At 39.3% G+C, this 13,485-nt stretch overlaps 1 protein-coding gene across 1 annotated transcript in view; it reads left to right on the plus strand.

The window, feature by feature from the left end:
* LOC133421541 (E3 ubiquitin-protein ligase rnf213-alpha-like) overlaps positions 1-13,072 on the plus strand; it is a 41,102-nt gene extending 28,030 nt beyond the window's left edge. Inside the window, exons 38-62 of the mRNA XM_061711196.1 lie at positions 864-1,046; positions 2,401-2,567; positions 2,670-2,772; positions 2,874-2,988; positions 3,069-3,273; positions 3,832-4,025; positions 4,112-4,234; positions 4,326-4,436; positions 6,466-6,708; positions 6,792-6,867; positions 6,976-7,010; positions 7,106-7,206; positions 7,296-7,452; positions 7,620-7,794; positions 7,942-8,036; positions 8,139-8,390; positions 9,330-9,462; positions 9,773-9,856; positions 9,941-10,121; positions 10,306-10,507; positions 10,587-10,664; positions 10,758-10,955; positions 11,184-11,273; positions 11,391-11,569; positions 12,248-13,072. Of these exons, the coding sequence (XP_061567180.1) occupies positions 864-1,046; positions 2,401-2,567; positions 2,670-2,772; positions 2,874-2,988; positions 3,069-3,273; positions 3,832-4,025; positions 4,112-4,234; positions 4,326-4,436; positions 6,466-6,708; positions 6,792-6,867; positions 6,976-7,010; positions 7,106-7,206; positions 7,296-7,452; positions 7,620-7,794; positions 7,942-8,036; positions 8,139-8,390; positions 9,330-9,462; positions 9,773-9,856; positions 9,941-10,121; positions 10,306-10,507; positions 10,587-10,664; positions 10,758-10,955; positions 11,184-11,273; positions 11,391-11,569; positions 12,248-12,404 (3,637 nt within the window). The 3' untranslated portion in view covers positions 12,405-13,072. The remainder of the gene's footprint in view (positions 1-863; positions 1,047-2,400; positions 2,568-2,669; positions 2,773-2,873; positions 2,989-3,068; positions 3,274-3,831; positions 4,026-4,111; positions 4,235-4,325; positions 4,437-6,465; positions 6,709-6,791; positions 6,868-6,975; positions 7,011-7,105; positions 7,207-7,295; positions 7,453-7,619; positions 7,795-7,941; positions 8,037-8,138; positions 8,391-9,329; positions 9,463-9,772; positions 9,857-9,940; positions 10,122-10,305; positions 10,508-10,586; positions 10,665-10,757; positions 10,956-11,183; positions 11,274-11,390; positions 11,570-12,247) is intronic.
* Positions 13,073-13,485: the final 413 nt, after the last annotated feature.

Raw genomic sequence — 13,485 nt, forward strand, 5'->3', positions numbered from 1 at the left:
TGTCACTGACAACAGCACTCAAGCCAGGATATTCCAGTTTAAAAAGAGGAGTTGCAGCCCTCAACTGATGTTTATGTTGTCATTTTTTGTTTTGGCCTGAAGCTCCACCCTCCACCTATCTCCCAATCACCAAGTCAGTATTGTTTCTGAAGCTCCACCCTCCACCTATCTCCCAATCACCAAGTCAGTATTGTTTCGGCATCCGGGTTTCCAGCTCGGCTCTAATTATCGCAGCCATGGCAGCCTACGTTCCTGCTACATTCTGCAGCCTACCTGGCAACCTCTGGTCGGGGGAGGAGGGGGAGGGTACACGCCGCTCAACAATATTTTGAAAGTGACTGCAGTACCAGTTTTGGCCATTTCTTACAGACGGCTCCTTTAAGTTATTGTTAATTTGACATACCAAAGTACTTAAAATATGGCAGTATGAACAAAAACCTGAAATATTTAATTCAGCACTAAGAAACCTCCCCAGAAGCAACCCTACAACCCTGGGTGTTGTAGATAATAAGGATGGGAAACTGCAAGATTGTTACAAATTTTATTATGTACATTCTAAAAATGATCAAATATTCTTTCAAATTAAACTGATACTGATATTTTATCATAAAAAAAAATTATGGATTCCCTGTTGAAGTTATAATTCAGGAAATAACAGCCACAAAGACAAACCTATTAAAAGAAACATAAAAATCACTTTTGACAATAATGGGAACAAATTTCAGATGTGTAGTTAAATACCTGCACTTCACAATACCCGTTTTATAGTACGACTATATCGTTTTGTACAGTTGTTTTATTGTTAAATAGGTCTTAAGATCGGTGATAACTGAAAACTACTGTCCCTGTGTATTTTTACCTAGGTGCGGTCTAACAATTTGTCCAGTGTGTATGGGAGACCCACAGGATCCACTTTCCCTGGACTGTCAACACATCTACTGTCTAGCCTGTATCAAACAGTGGCTGGTCCCTGGGCAGATGTATTGTCCCCTGTGCAAGCAGCCAGTGGAAGAGGACTTCCCCATGGTTCCTTCAGATGACATAAGGTTGGCAACATGTACTTGCAAAATAAGCTTATTTGTATCTTCATGTATTCTGTGATCAAACATCGCATTTCCACAGAGGCTGTAAAGCTTTTATTCCAGCAAGAAATTCCATCTGCTCTTGTTCAAATTTTGTTGAACTTTATTTATTTTTTTTTATCAAACAAGGTTGCTTAGTGAAGAGGTTTTAATTGTCTTCCCTGACCAATTTAGATGTATGTAGAAAAATGTGAACAAATCTAGGGTTTGATTCCTGCATCACACTAAAGGAAGAAAAAAAAAGATGGGACAAAAGCAAAGAAAACACAAGTTTATAGAATATGCAATTAAAAATCGGAGGAAAACAAACTGACAGTATGGAAAATGCAAAAAAAACAACTTGGAAATGAGGAACAACATAATCCCACTTTGCTTTTGAGATGCATTTCACTGAAAACAATATGAGTCTAATATATTTCCTGTTTCGTGTTGTCAACTGCTCTTCGTGTCATTATACATAGTACGTCCATTATCTAGACCTGCTCAGTCCAGCTCAGGTTCACAGGTGCTGCTGGAGCCTATCCCAGCTGTCTTCAGGTGAAAGGCAAGGCATGTTTATTTGTATAGTACATTAGGAACAAGGCAATTCAAGGTGCTTTACATAATGAAAACATAAAAAAAAAAAGAGTTACAGTGCAGGTGAAAGGCAGAGGTACATTCTGGACATGTCACCAGTCCATCACAGGGCCACATATAGACAACCATCTACACTCACTCCTACAGGCAGTTTGCATGTTCTCTCTGTGTGCACACAGAGTCAAACCAGGAACCTTCAGATATGCAACAAATTCCAAATATATTTAGGGAGGCAGGCTATTTGAAAGGCAGCCATTGAGTAGTAAAGATGATCCGTTTGTCATAAAATTCACAAGGAAAAGCAGACACTCCTCAGGTGGCACAAAAAAATTATATTTGATTTCAAAGTATTCCTTTGGGAAACCCTTGCTAAGGGATACAGGATTAACAGTTCCCACTTGAAAATCGAAAAAAAAAAAGAAATAAGCATTTAAGTTATTTTTGAAAAAAACGAAAGAAAACTTGAACCTCTGAGTTGTGGACCAAAGAGACTGATCAGCAACAAAACTTGGAAGAAAGTCTCTGATGGTATTGATTCTGTTGCTGCTATTTAGTTCCAGATTTGTTTAGATCTTCTAAATATAATGGAGTTACTCAGTTAAAGCTCTACACATAAACAATAAGAGGTCAGAAACTTCTAAATTTTGTAGTTTCAGAAGGTGTAAGACTTGTCTTGTGCCTATACGTCTGGCTCATAATATAATTTTAACAAACTTCTACTACTGTCTTTTGTTTTGTGTAGGATTCAAGTCACCCAACATGCTCAGTTCAGGAAGCAGTGCAACGCCTTCTTCATAGACTTGGTGTCCACTGTGTGCTTCAAGGACAACTCTCCTCCCAGTCCAGCTGTCATTCATGATCTGTTGTCCTTCCTCATGGTGGAGGCCAACGCTGCCCCCCTCATCGGAGGTAATGTGTTACTGTCTACTTACTCGGTAATGGACATGGAACTATGCTTGTGTATAAAACAAGTCTGTTTTGTACGCCATGAACATCTTCTTTCTCCCTCAGGTAATCCACAAACGCTGACAAAAGTGCTCTCTCCTTTTGATGATTCTGTGGATAGAAATCCAGTGGTCCGCTCAGTGGTCCTCAAACTCTTGCTGAAGTACAGGTGAGGTGCTGCGGTTACACCTTGCATTAGTCCTGTCTATATATGCTTCCAATATTTTATGTGGCTTTTCCTTATATTTGTATGTATCTCTCCTTTTGAAGCTTTGATGATGTTAAAGAATATCTGCAGCAGCATCTCATGGAAGTTCAGAAAAGCATCATCTTGGAGGACAAAGACAAGACTGAACTCTACTGCTTGTACATCAACTGCCTGGAGGTACAAATGTTTCCAAAGCAGTGATTGGATGTTGTGCTGCCATGCAGCTTATTAACATTCTTACTTTGTCCTTTATCCAGGACTCCATGTTTGAGAGGTTGCAGTTCAGGTCCATTGCAGATAAGCAGGCTGTGCAGGATGAAAATGCCTTCTTGACTGACTTCCTGCAAACACATGACACATCTGCTACAAATGCAACTGTAGAGTGTTTGCAGCAGGTGGCCAGAGTTCGCATGGACCTGGATCTGACTGCAAGGATAATTGTGGAAAAACTGAGAACAGCAGGTATGTGGTTCAAAGGAACATTATTATATATATATATAAAGTTGCCAGGGACTAGATTTTAAATCATGCATTTTCTTCCTACTATGTGTGGTGATGATCTAGTGTCTCTGTAAAGCAATTTGAATCACCTTGTTGTTGAATTGTGCTGTACAAAAAACTGGCTTTGCTTTGGATGAAGATGCCTGTGCAAATAGTCCTTTTTACCTATGTGTGCACTTTTTGTACACATACAAAGTTTAGAAATATCTGTTTGTCTGTAGAGACTCTAAACAAGCTTTGACTTAGTTGGAAATACAATTTTGAGTCTGGTCATAGGCTTAAAGTTGCAACTTAGTTTAACCCGGGGCTATTACCCCCAGGGCTAACATTAATTGCCATTTTTCTGCAAACAGTTTTTTGTTCTAACTCAAAACTTCTATGATTTAAGTCCTTAAGGAGGTTTTACACTCTTATCATTTTATTATAGTTGTAAGATTCTGTAATATTCATTATTGCACTACCAATACCTTTTATATTTATTTATTTAACCATATGTATTGTTTCTACTCTTTAAACCAGGCTCACAGGAGGGTCAGACTGGAACCAGAGCTTTCCTGGAGACTGTGGTGAACCTTTGCAGTCGAAGTGGAAATGACTGGTATCGTGTTTATTTGATCCGAAAGATCTGCAGCCAACATGGAGTGGAGTTTGTCCTGAAACTCCTCAAAGAGGATCAGATGCGTTGGCTCTTCCCTGAAGAACTTGTCCAACATGTTAGTAATCAAACGAAAGCAATATTGCAGTTTTTAGAGGTTGTGCTTGCAGTCTAATATTCTGGTTCAATTTTCATTTCACCCAGAATGAAGAAACGACCCTGATAGACCAGTATCTTGTGTACAGTGAAGATTACAAAACTGTCAGAGAGGCTGTTGCAAAAGTAATCATGGATGGCAAAGCAGACGGACTTGAAGAAGCTTGTGAGGTAACGTGACATAACGTCTCTCTAGTAACGGAGCATCATGTCAAAACCCTTCATTTGTGTGCTTGTTGACCCGGTTATCTTTTCTTCATAGACATGCAGATGTCCACCGCAGAATAAAACAGTTTACCTTCTATTGGCGCTGTTCAGAGAAGTCACCACTCTCTACAGACAAGCTAATGCTAGCTTCCATCCAAAGCCTGAGGTAAGTCCTTCAGTTACAATCTAAGCCTGTCGATGCAGAAGACCGGGAACTTAGATCAGGTCACTCGAACTGACGCATCAGAGGTCACAGTGTCTGTTTCAAATGAAATGAGTAAATAAGTTGAAGCAAATGGTCTTTAGCTTAGCATGAAGCACACTCGTCGAAGTGGAGATAAATGGGCCACATACTTTAGAACAGTGACGTGCGGTGAGATTCATGGATGGTGAGGCACTGACTTCATCAGTCAGATTTACAAGCATATGAACCCTCCAGAGCAACTTATTCACCATTTGAATGGCAGCAGTTAACTGGTTATGTTTAAAACCTCCTATCGTCATTCACATACAAATGCTTTACACATACAAACTGTAGCGCACAAAAAGCACATTTAATTAAAAAAAAAGTTATTATGGTCTTACCTTTACTTATAAATGAAGTCCAATGAAGTTGCTAACTGTAAACTCCAGCTTGTTGTCACTTATTCTGCAGCCAAAGAGTCGCAAGAAGAATCCCTGAGCTCACTAGTGCCCCCTACCGTGAGGCAGGAGAAGTGCATGCCTCACCCCGTGGCTCTTTTCAGCCGTTTTATGATTGCGTCGGCACAAGAAACACATTACACACATATAGTTGCTGTTCATTATATAAATCAGCTTAACTATGGAAACTTATTTCATATAGCAAATGTGTTTGAAAATTTTAATAGTGACATACAAAGAGACAGCGATCAGGTCTCACTACATCGCATGGCAGCACAGTTTTAGCCGAGTCATTGCGCAATCCTTGGTGAGACTCAGCGGGGTGCTGCCTCACCGCCCGCATCTTTTCAGCATTTGAACGGCAAATGTGAAAATTCGGCGATTTTGAAGAAAAAAATATTCAAAAAATGGTGAAGTTAAATGGAAAATTACTTTATAGTACAAATCAATTGATAAATATAAAAAAAATTTTTTTTTCATTTTACATTTCTTTCTTTCCATGATGGCAGGTGAGGCACAGCCTCCCCTGCCTCCCCTGACCGCACGTCACTGCTTTAGAATGAGCTAAACTCATACTTTGTATATTTTAGCTCATTCTTGGTGCTCTACATTCAGTGGTCCTTTGCTAATTGTTAATGTGATTAATCTTTTCCTACTGCTGAGCAGTCCCTGACTGTAATTTTTTGATAAGTTATCATTTAAATGTGCCGACTGATATGGGGAAGTCCACTGCTCAATGGTGTCTGTATCTGTAAAGATGGCAGCTAAGAAAAGGGACTTGGACGTTAGGAATTATTTTAAAGAATAAAAAATGTCCGTCACTTGAAGAAAACAGTTTGTCAATTACTAAAGATGGGAGGCAACTTAGTTAATCTTCACTTTTCATGCATTTATCACATTTTTGGGGGAATATAAAACACCACTGAAAGAAGAAAACAAATTTGTATTTAAGATTAACAAATCTAGTGTAAGTTGAACAAGCAAAATAAATCTACCAAACTAAAGCTAGTTAAAATAGATGAGGCTAGCTGAGCTTTTACAACATCAGGCCAGGACCCTTTTAAAAAAATGAGACAGGAAAAAATGCATATTTCAAGGAACAAAACTCATAAACATCTGATTTTATAAACTCAAAAAAATTAAAAAGAAACCCTTTTACATTCAAGCGTAGTTGGTGAAAATGTAAGCCTTAATTTAAGTGCTTCACAGTTGTAATTAAATGTGCTTGTTTACAGTAACTGGCTACACATGGAGACTGCTCATTTTATTTCTCTCAAATACTGTATACAAAGAGGCTGTTCTTGTAGTTTGGAGCCTCCTATTGGCGAAGGGTCTTATGTGTCGGCATAGTCCACGCACGAAACTGCTCTGGATAGTTTTTTTCTATACTGTCAGCTATTTATTTTCAAGTGTGAACATGGTTTTATCTTTTGAATTTCTTTTTGTTGTTTACAATTGCACTATGGCTGGAGTAAAGTAATGGAGCCTTTTAGAAACTGCTTATTTAAAGTCACATTTGATGTATATAATTTTTCTCAAATTTGCTCCGACAGCAACTGGAAGCTCTGACGTCCTACATCCAGACATCCAGAGTCCTTGCCAGCCCAGAGGTGAAGGCCTTTGCCCGGGCTCTGGTGACCAACGAACTGGGGCCGTTGACTCTTCATTCTCGGCTCTCTGGCAGCAAGTCTGCGTCAGTGGAAATAACTGTTCACTTAGCTGCTGTCCTGCTCTGTGGAGCCCAGGGGATCTTAGCACCCCTGCAGCAGCTGGCGATGGCTCCTGCAAACATGCTAGTATGTGTGACAGCTGTGGATAGTGATAACTGAGTTTATACTGTCAAATAAATGTATAAAACACTATTTATCTCTTGGTACAGGCAGCTTTCTTGCCCACCATGCCTGAGGACATGATTGCAGTAGCTCAACAAGTTCTGGGCCCAGTGCGGTGGTACCGTAAGTAATCAAATATTTAGCTCTAATATTTGATATATTTTACTTTTAAATGTTATGCTGCCATGCTGAACAGCTTTAATGTAACATTTCATTTAAAACTTATTACAGTTTGTCCAAATGGCCATCCCTGCACCATTGGCGAGGTTTGTTATGCTCAGGTTGATTCATTATGAGGCTGTAAAAGTACTTTTTCAAAAATAATTTTCAATATTCCAAATATGGTTCTTGTTTTCTGCAGTGTGGCCTGCCCGTGCAAACGAGTCATTGTGTAGATTGTGGTGCTGTGATTGGAGGAAACGAGCACAGGGCTGTCCAGGGATTTCAGGGCATGGGCATGCAGTAAGTTGTTTACAAATGCAGAAAACATGTAAACCTATAGAAGTGACATAAGTTAATCTTTTTTATATTGAATTTTCTGACTCTAATAGAGGTGACCGCACTCAGAGTGGCCACATCCTTGGTGAACCACAACGCAGAGACAACCCAGACATGCTGGACACAAAGAGCATTTCCCCTGTTCCCTTCACTGTTATCCGCATGCTCACTCACATGGCCATGCTGCTCGGTACCTGCAGCCACTTGCAGGTAGTTTGGACAGAATCAACTGTATAAAGATGCTGGTTTTAACAATCGCACATGCTTATGATGATTTATTTAGATTTTCTTTGATATAAACTGCATCATTCTTATGGGGGAACTGTTGAAGAAGAGATTAACATTTGCCCAATCATCTTCTTTTCCTTTTGTATCAGTTTATTTCTGCAATCATCAAACCTCAAGTTGCTGATCCTGGAGCATTTCTTCTTGCACATCTGGGAAAAGATGTGGAACATCTGGCCAGGTCTCTGGGTAAAGGGACTGATGACACGATCAGTGCAGTTCATCTGCTCATCGGCAGCCTCCTGGGACCCCAACAGCCAAACCAGTGTAAGAAAACAACTACAAGATGTCACTGCAACACCTTAAACACGGTTGAAAAAGATGTTATATCATGTAGATTTTTAGAAAGTAGATTTTTAATCTGATTTTAAAAAAAATCAGATTTTAAAACATAAAATGGTTTTGTCTTTTCAGGGCCTGCTCCTCACGCGAATCTGCTCTCCACCAAAGAAGCCAGAAATGCATGGGAGGTAGACATGAGCAACAGCATCATCACACCTCAACTAAAGGTCGTAAATAAAATAATATAAAGCACTTTCCTTTTACAATCAAATTTTTTTCATTTTTGACAAATCTGTTAAACATTTCTTCTGCATCCTTGTCTTCCACAGAACTTGGAGAGACAGCTTAAGGAAGTGAATACATTCATTCGTGGAGACTCTCGCCTCTCTGCTAATCCAGTTGTGAAGCTTGTGTTTGGTGATCCTCGTCTCTTCTTAAACTCACTTCATCCGAACTCTCTGATCCATTGTTCTGCCGTGTGGAGCTGCAGAGAGAAAGTGTCTCTGCTGAGTCTCACCCACATTGTGGAGCAGAATGACGGCAGAGACGCCCTTCCTGTGCTGTGGAGATTTCTGCAGAAGGTAAGAAAAGCTGTGACCAAACATGGAAAAAAGAAGAAACGTGTACATGTTCTACTTCATAGAAAGTTTTAAAAATGCACCTTCAAAGCAACATGTATTGGTCTGTAATTATCTGGCTTTATAATTTAATTTTAGAGAATCAAATATTAGATTTATTTTGCTTTGTTACAGTAAGTCAAGTGAAACTTGAAAAACAATATAGTTGCATAAAAAAACAAGAAAGTAGAAATGAACTTATAGTAAACAGAAAATTGAGGAAACTTTCCTCAATGTAAGGATTCCCTTCTTTACTTTGATTTTGTGAAAGCTCAAGATAAAGAGAGACTTTTTAGTCATTTATTGATTCAAAGTCAGACTTTTACAGATACGCATCACTTTGAATCTACCAATGTATGAGAAAGTCTTCTTTACATATTCTATTGTTATCAGAATCTGACATACCTGCTTTTTATTGCCAGTTATGTCAACACACACAAGGAATTTGCCTTCGGTTCACTTGGCTCTCTTAAGTGGGAAAAAAAAGAATGGAAATATAAACAAGAACAATAATACAATTAAAGTAAAATAAATGTATAAATATATTTATACATGCATAAATATCTGTGTTTGATAGTTTTTATTAAGAGTCTGGTTTTTAGCTGATTAAAAGCTAAAAAAAAGTATACGGATGAAATAATAATAATTAAGAATCATAACTGACGTGAAACAGGAAAAATGTTCTGAGCCTTAATGTCAAACAGGAGTTATGAAAGTCGTATTGTTAACTGAATGTCAAAGTTTTAGTTGTGACTGGTTACATTATTTTTCTAATAAGTTATCACTTCACATGCTTTACTAATTCTGAGGGAGCCCCAGACAGGCTAATATCTCAGCACATGTATTATTCATTCATTCATTCATTCATTCATTCATTCATTCATTCATTTTTATTTATTTTAGGAAGCAGAAGTGAGACTGGTGAAGCACCTGCCTGACATCCTTGCACTCCAGAAGGATCTGATCAAGAAGTTTCAAAACATCACTGAGCTTACTTACAAGACCATTGGTCAATTTCTCCAGAACCAGAAAGCAGGTACAGACACCATCTACTCCAGTGGATCTCAGCCTTTTTAATTGTGTGACTTACACACCTTCTCACTCAAACAAATGGGGAAGTGTGTCCAAACGTTTGGTCTGTACTGCACATACCTATCTACCAAAGAGCTTTCAGATAGGAAAGAGGCAATGATTAAATATTCTTAAAGCAGGAATATCAGTCTTTGAACATAGCAGATGTGTTAAATAGGCTGTTGTGTGTCAGTCCAGTGGACTGTAGCAGTTTCCTCTTCCTGACATCTATATGTATATATTAAAACATTTTTTGAACTTTTCTTTGTGTACAGCTTCCCTTAAAGCCTGGTATAAGAAATACATAAAAATCTTCTTATCAGCATGGAATCGGCTCAGAGGGTCTCTGGCAACAAACGGTAAACACAAACACCAGCAGTAAACTCTCTGTTACACAGAACTATCTAATTTAAGGTTCTAACATGAATGAAAACATTGTCCAGGTGAGATTAAAATCCCAGATGAGTTCTGCCAGAAGGACCTGGACATGAACAGTGACTTCAGGGTGCTGTTACCACGGCGACAAGGTCCAGGCCTGTGCTCCACGGCCCTCGTCAGCTACCTAATAACTCTGCACAACGACCTTGTTTACTCTGTAGACAGGCTGACCGGAGAGGAGACCAGGTGGGGGCGCTCATGCCACACTTTCACTTGTTTAGGTCCAGGAAGACGGTTGATAAACATCCTCTGCAGATGCATAGAATCTGTTTATAAGATGATGAGAAAATGATAGAACATAAAGTAAAAAAGTTTTTTCTGCATCAACGCTCCATCTTTGGGCTGAAGTTTCTGTTTCCTTATTTCACAGCTACAAAGTGAGCCCTGCAGATCTGACTGACCTGCATGTGATTCGTTATGAGATTGAGCGAGATGTGATGCCCCTGGTTCTGTCAAACGTCCAGTACAGCATCAAGAAGGGCCAGGAGACCCTTTATGAGTACGATTTACCCAGGATCCAGCAGCAGATCATCTCCCGCTTCCTCCTGGGAAAACCACTCATTACTCTGAACGTGAGTAAAATAAAATCCCAGAAACCTTTTTGAAAATTGATGCAAAATGATTAAAACACTTGTTCCTCTCTCATCACAGGGCATTCCGACACTAGTGAACAGACATGACCGCAACTATGAGATTATCCTCAGGGATGTAAAAGAAAAAGTGAGACAAGTAAGTTGTGATTAAACATAGTTGAGTCATTGTTGTCATCATTCACGTGAGACTCCTCCTCACCAGTGTCTATAATCTGTGTCTGAACAACAGGAGCCTCTGCAGACTCTCACCCTGGTTTCTGTGGCTGGAGAGCTGCAGTCCTACAGCGAGGTGTGTGAAGCCCTGTCCACGCTGGAAGTGGCCCTGGGCTTCCTTGCCATGACTGGGGGAGAGCCTGAGATGCAGCTGTCCAGCTACCTGGAGGAGGTGCTGCAGATGGGAAACCAGATGGCTCAGCATATCGTCAAGGTCGGCCTATCTGACACACCGGTTGTGTTCTCCTCCCCAGAACTGCAGTCTAGACGGACTGGTTACATTTCATAGAGAAAACTGTCCAAATGTGCTGCTAAGTGGAACTTTGTTTTGTTCTCTGACGTGAAGTGTTGCAATATAATAATGATGATGAATGAGCAGGGTCTTAATTTGTGATTCTTGTTTATGTGATCAAGCTCAATGTCTGTCCTGTTTTGTCCACAGGCCTTGAGCATGTGTTGTGTAAAGCATTGTGTGGCGCTGTGGCAGCTACTGGCCTCACTCAAATCAGAAAATATGCTCTGTCTCAAGAGAGTAAGTCCATCACTCAGAACGACCAGTATCCACGTGTAAAGATGCACATGATAGTGTCAGTATTATTTGTTGTAGTTGATAATTTTTTACTAATCCATGCATTTTTGTGTTCATCAGGATCCATTTGTGGGAGTTTCAGAGAAGTACAAAGAGCCTCTGAGTGATGAAGATCAGCGGCTGCTGATTGATTTCTTCTCTAAAAACAGTGCTGACAGTTTCCTGCTGGAGATGCACGAGTTCCTGGTGCTGGTCCTCAAAACGCCCAACGCTCCTGATACCTACAAACCCAACTGGGGGTAAAAATAACATTCTCTTTATTATTTTTCTTAAGGTGTACAGCCACTCTGCTCAATTGAAAGGTACTATTTTTGACCACATGGGGGCAGCATTTTATTATAGTATATTAAAACTCAATGAATGGATCTTTAGTAGGGAAATGTAGTATTACTGGATGTGCCACATGGTCCCCATTCATCAGCATATTATTATCAGAGGCTTTTTGGCCCCATTGCAGAGCTGTGGGCCCCCATGTGGGCAGAAGTGGTATTGCTACATATAATTACCAAGTGACTGAAGCCTGACAAAGGAGATAAATTATTTGCAACCTAAAGTGTTTAACGTATCATGACTCCTGCTAAGAAATAACAACAACAACAACAACAACAGAGTTGCATATGTGTGATTTATTTTGTTGCACTGAAGAAACCTTGATATGACAATCTGTCAGTGTTGCTCACAATTAACAAATCTCCCAAAATGAGCCACTCTTGACTGGATCTGACTGCTTTGTCAGTATTGGTGGGTTCTAAGAGAATGCCCTCTTGTGTAAATATGTTTTTAATTTGGCTTATGCACAAAGTTTTCGTTCCTGTGAACCTACTTTACATTTGAAACAACATTTATGATGCACTTTTTTTTAAGTCACCAAAGAAAATATGACATGAGATTTAAAATGACTGATCTGTTTCCTAAAGCTTAAAAGAAACGCTGATGCCTTACATGGACCAGAAAGACGTGGACGTCCCCCCAGATGTGGAGGAGCTCTTCCCAGAGAAGATCTGCCTGTCCCACTACGTAGAAGCCTGGAAGTTCATCGTCACCTTCAAGAAGGAACTTGGGCAGAGACAATGAAGACCAAACACAAAAATAGCTCTTTTGTCTGCCTTCGTTATTTCCTGTGATTCAAACCCTCGGATACAGTTTGTCTTGAACTGCACGACTGACGTATCATGTATTTGCACGTATTCATGCTGAAGACATGTGCCTTTGAAAGGTCTGAGTGCCACAGAATAAGCGTGTAGTTAATCGGAAAAAAAATGTGAATGTTTGATGTTTTGTCTTATTGTTTTCTATAAGAATCAACGCGTACAAAGGTTATGTGCTGTTGATTTGTATTTTGCTTGCACTTCTTTACTCACAATGTGAATTGAAAAACAAACAAAAAAAATCTGTTTTTGCTCAGGTACGAAATGTGGATTCGATGTGGTGTTGACAAATGAGACTGCTCTATTAAGCTCTCAAGAATAATGTTTCTCAATCATTTTTGTCATTTGCATCTTAAATCAGTGTTTACTGAGCATTTCTCCTTCTGCTGTTCCGTCAGATCTCATTTGTTTTTGTGCCTTCATTCCATTTTTATACTCGCTGTTCTGCATTCCAGGTTTTTTACTTTGTTTCTTTTTTTTGTAACTATTCTTAAGATTATGTCATAGTAAAACATACTTTCATTTATACATTTATTCTTTTTTTTGTCGGTGGATGGTAATGTATGCGGATATCAATAAATCATGTATGCTTTTTCCAGCTTTGCTTTGTTCTCACTCAGTAACACAAATGTGGCATTTTTTCATGTCGGTTGTTTCTCAGTTCTGACCTTTTGACAATTATTTGTTTGTACCGTTACATATTTCATATGCTGAACGTGTACCTTCCTTATCTGATGATCCAGGCAGTTTAACTGAACCTTCTGAGAAATCCTTCATAGTATTGATAGAAAAGGCCATGCAGAATAAAAATGAATACGACCCAAGTAGGTGATAGGATATGGCATCTCTATCAGTGAAGTAAACGTCACTAACAGATGAATAATGCATTTAAATCCCTGTAGATGCCATTATAGATGCCATTATCGGATACAATTGATCCAAACTTTGTGTTTCGCTACCAAACTTGTGTTTTGGGGTATGATATGATGAAATCTCCTGCGATCATG

Source organism: Cololabis saira, chromosome 21 (assembly GCF_033807715.1).
Source record: "Cololabis saira isolate AMF1-May2022 chromosome 21, fColSai1.1, whole genome shotgun sequence".
Classification (NCBI taxonomy): domain Eukaryota; kingdom Metazoa; phylum Chordata; class Actinopteri; order Beloniformes; family Belonidae; genus Cololabis; species Cololabis saira.